We start from the raw sequence: 3,863 nt of genomic DNA on the forward strand, positions 1-3,863 counted from the left end.
CTGCGAGCGCAGTCAAGTCTATTTGACACCGGTGAGAGGTGCGCTACTAGATCCCACGGCAGCTGTCCGTTCAGAACTGCTGTATGTCTATGTAATGCAATCCACATTAATACGTGCCCAAATCATCATCAGTCCACCCATATCAGGATCGTTTCATTACGCAATGCCTTACAGCGAGACGGGGGGCAATCGGTGCCATTGCACGTACGCGCATTATATTTCCTCGATCCTTTAATCATATGGACTGTGGAGTCGAGGACCAGTTTGAGTGTAGAATAATTCCAGGCGCGCGCTATTGGCTCCCCGTCCTCATCTGTCAATCTGCGGAGGCGGGACTCTGCCTGCTCGCGCTCCCAGGAGGCGATAGATGCGTGAGCTGTACTTTTCTACTGTGTTGGAGCGCTTCGCAGTTTTCGAGCTGAGTCCGAGCGTCAAGTGAACGGCGTGCGGAAAGCGCAGTGGGACTTCAACCGTGGAGAAGTTATCGAAGGAGCCTGTAGTATTGATTGCAGCAGCCTGCACCTGGATAAGCCCCATCATCAGCGCGCGGAGAAGCGAAAGAGCGAAGAAAGTGTTGACGGCAAGCGGGCAGCTGTTATAGAAGGAAGGCAATATGATGGTGAAGCAGCACATGCTGTTTACCCTGTACAGCATCTGCGGGATCGTCCTTAAAGGTAAGAGCGCTTCAAACTTTAAGGCAGCCTATGCGGTGCTTGCAATTTGGGGGCTCATCATCATTACGCACCACGTAGCCGTAGGAAAGGCATTATGCTCTGGAATGGTGATGATTTGCATTTCCATAATATCTCCAAAGGGCCTCGAGTGAGTACGGGGGCAGTTTCCCATTAGTCATCATTGCTCTGAAGAAATTGTGCACGTTTGCCCAGCACTGATACAGAATCGTATCACGGATAAGCCTGCACACACTGCAGAGCTAGAGCCCCGCTTTTATGGATTACCAGTCAAAATGTGTTATAGATAAACTCACCACCATAAGGGAATAGGATTTAATTGATACAGCCTTTGCTTCACCTGATCGGAAACTTTATATAGCCTAATAAACGCATCGCTTTTATTTTATTGTAAAATCATGTGTTTAGCCTATATGCGTATTTAGGCACATTATTATTATTATCATTATTATTATTATTATTATGTATTTATTTATTGTATTATTTATTTTTTGGGAAATGCGATGTGTCTTTTAGTAGAATGTTGTAGCGTTAAATCATGGTGCTATTTCCTGTTACGTATTTTATAGCCTAAAGTTTGAGGTATGTAGCCTACAGTTTTATTCTGGCAGGGATGTGGCATAGGCTACATATTTCTATTTTACCCATGTAACGTGGTGTTTTATAATCATGTGGCTTTTGTTCTGATTGGAAAAACTGTAGATTTCGGACAGCTAATTGTTTAAGTGCTTTTTAGCACCCTTAAACAGGTTTGGATGTGTTTTTTTTTGATAGTTTCACAGTCATTCCAGTCTTCGGGATGTATGGTATTTGCGGCAATCCGCATCTTGGGGTCGTAGTAGCATCAGCTTTTTTCCTCTCAGAGAAAGACGTGCGAAGCAAGTACACCTGTCAGTTTATAGTTGTCAGTGTAATGCATTATTCAACCACATTTTCAACAGTAAATTGAACATTACGCAATATCAGATGTTCGTAAAGAATTCTGTCAGCATTTCTGTGTTGTTTACCTTAAGTCTTGTTGTTTCGGCCGGTGCACATCATTCACGCGCGACACTACAGGATCAGTAGGGCAAGGTCGCGCGGGGCGACCGTTAGTGTGACAGGAATACTTGATGAATACGTCAACTGAACGTGCCTTATTGCTTTTTCGCGCACTATGAAGGTAATGTTTGCTTGAAGTGCGGGTTTAGTGGTCAGTTTAAATGTCAGCAGGATGGGCTCAGTGTGTGACCACTCAAATGTTGGTAGGCTATATGTTTTGTGTCCCTTGAGAGTTAGGTTACGCCGTCCCGCCAATATATCGTGAGCAACAGCCACCGCCCGGTTTCATCTTTCATAAATTCATACATTTTATGAGACTAACCTCAGATATGGTTTTGACGCCACGAAATGGCTAATACTTTGCTCATGAATATTAATAAGGATAAAGTTGATGTATAGTAAAATTTGCTTGATTTTAGTTTACAATGCTCTTTTAATGTTTCAGTAGTCTTTGTATTTGTCATATTTTTGGTAAAGAGCGCAAATAATTTGACAATAGCTAAAACAATGTTCACTTTCTGCGACTGATAACAACCACAGTGGCCACTCCACAAAATATAACAAAAAATTTAAATCCGGATTGCCAATTATTGCAACACACTAAAAAAATGAAGACTTCACCACTGGAGATGTTCCCTTTTTGTTAGATAGATTCTTGCTACAATCTCCTAAGCACATTCGGTAAAGAGGCAATTCACGTAAATGTGATGCCTGTGTATTTCATGTACTCCAAGCCGATCTGGCTAGGTCTGGATATCAGTGAAACATGACTCCTCCAAACAGAGGTGTTTACATCTCAAACAGTCTGGTTTGCAGATCTGGCAGTTTATGAATGCGCAGGATGAATGCAAGAGAGACAGAATGGAAAGACAGTATTTGCATTCGCCTTTCTGTATGCGTGCGTGTGGCTTCCCTCCTCTGCCTCATCTTTTGACAAAATACCCTATGCTGTGTGTTGATAATCAGTCTGAGAGGTGGGCCATTAATAATCAGAGATAATTAAGCACATTCCTCAAGGCTTCACTTCTAATGAGTCGGCAGCAAGCGTGAGACTGAAGCTATGTATTGATTTCCCCCAGCCTTCTCTCTCTCTGCCCGTAAATCACAGAGCCTGTGTCTCTCAGCACCCAGTCAACAGCCCTACTGGCTGCAAGTGCCTCCTTCGGTTCTTTAACACACCTCTCAGAGTCTGGCTGCACCTGCTTACCATGTGTGAGCGTGTTAATAGGCTTAACAAAGTGTGGTAACCGCGCTGATTTTTGAACGATTGAAGTGCAGAGGGTTCTGGTATCCCTGTCTAGCTCTGCAAGTGGCGATCGATAGATCTGATCATTGATTTCAATGGTACATTGACTGATTATCTCCAACATCTGAACTGTGTGATGTTACATAATCTGATTTACCCACAGACCAGTCTGACTGGCTTAATTTGGTTAAATTGAATCATGTATGTGAAATGTTGATTTAGATAGATGGATGCTTGATGTGATGTGTCCTGTGGGGTGACATGCTAAAAAGGGTTCCCACGCTAATTATAACCCATATCAGGGAGCTTGATTTCCATACTTGGAAAAATCATTGGAAATAAACTAACTAACCCTTAAATAAAGGAATAGATTACACAGATACAATAAAGTTCTAGATTTAATATTCAATATATATAATTCTCTCTCTCTCTCTCTCTCTCTCTCTCTATATATATATATATATATATATATATAAATGTCTGAAAGTTGGTAAAAGAAAAAAAAAATCCTAAAAGACCATGGACGTTTCGTGTAATCTGTAGATATAGTTGGCTTAAAAAGTATTTCATTGCCTTAAAATGTTTTTATGTATGTGATCTCTTTGATATTTGACCTTTTATGTAGATTTTTACAAGTTCTTATCCAGTACCCATTAATGACTTTAAAATGGAAGTCAAATGTATTTTAACCTCTTGTTTTTAGTTATATTTTTTACCTCCATTATGTCATTTTGAGGTACTACATATCATTTTTGTACTTTTGTTAAAAAATCAATTTATCACACTGCAGTGCTATTTGAAATGGCTGATTAAAAAAAAAAAAAAAATAAAAAAAAAAAAAAACCTTTTTCCCTTGACTGGTAGTGTAGGCTGATTATTCTTAT

The 3,863-nt window shown here is 40.6% G+C and overlaps 1 protein-coding gene across 3 annotated transcripts in view; it reads left to right on the forward strand.

Annotated features, from left to right (window-relative positions):
• Positions 1 to 319: 319 nt before the first annotated feature.
• LOC107720667 (cell adhesion molecule 2-like) overlaps positions 320 to 3,863 on the forward strand; it is a 437,719-nt gene continuing 434,175 nt past the window's right edge. For all 3 annotated transcript variants that reach the window (XM_016528444.1, XM_016528445.1, XM_016528446.1), the window contains exon 1: positions 320 to 674. In XM_016528444.1, the coding sequence (XP_016383930.1) occupies positions 614 to 674 (61 nt within the window). In that variant the 5' untranslated portion in view covers positions 320 to 613. The remainder of the gene's footprint in view (positions 675 to 3,863) is intronic.

This window comes from Sinocyclocheilus rhinocerous, unplaced genomic scaffold (genome assembly GCF_001515625.1).
Source record: "Sinocyclocheilus rhinocerous isolate Xijiao unplaced genomic scaffold, SAMN03320098_v1.1 scaffold603, whole genome shotgun sequence".
NCBI classification, from domain to species: domain Eukaryota; kingdom Metazoa; phylum Chordata; class Actinopteri; order Cypriniformes; family Cyprinidae; genus Sinocyclocheilus; species Sinocyclocheilus rhinocerous.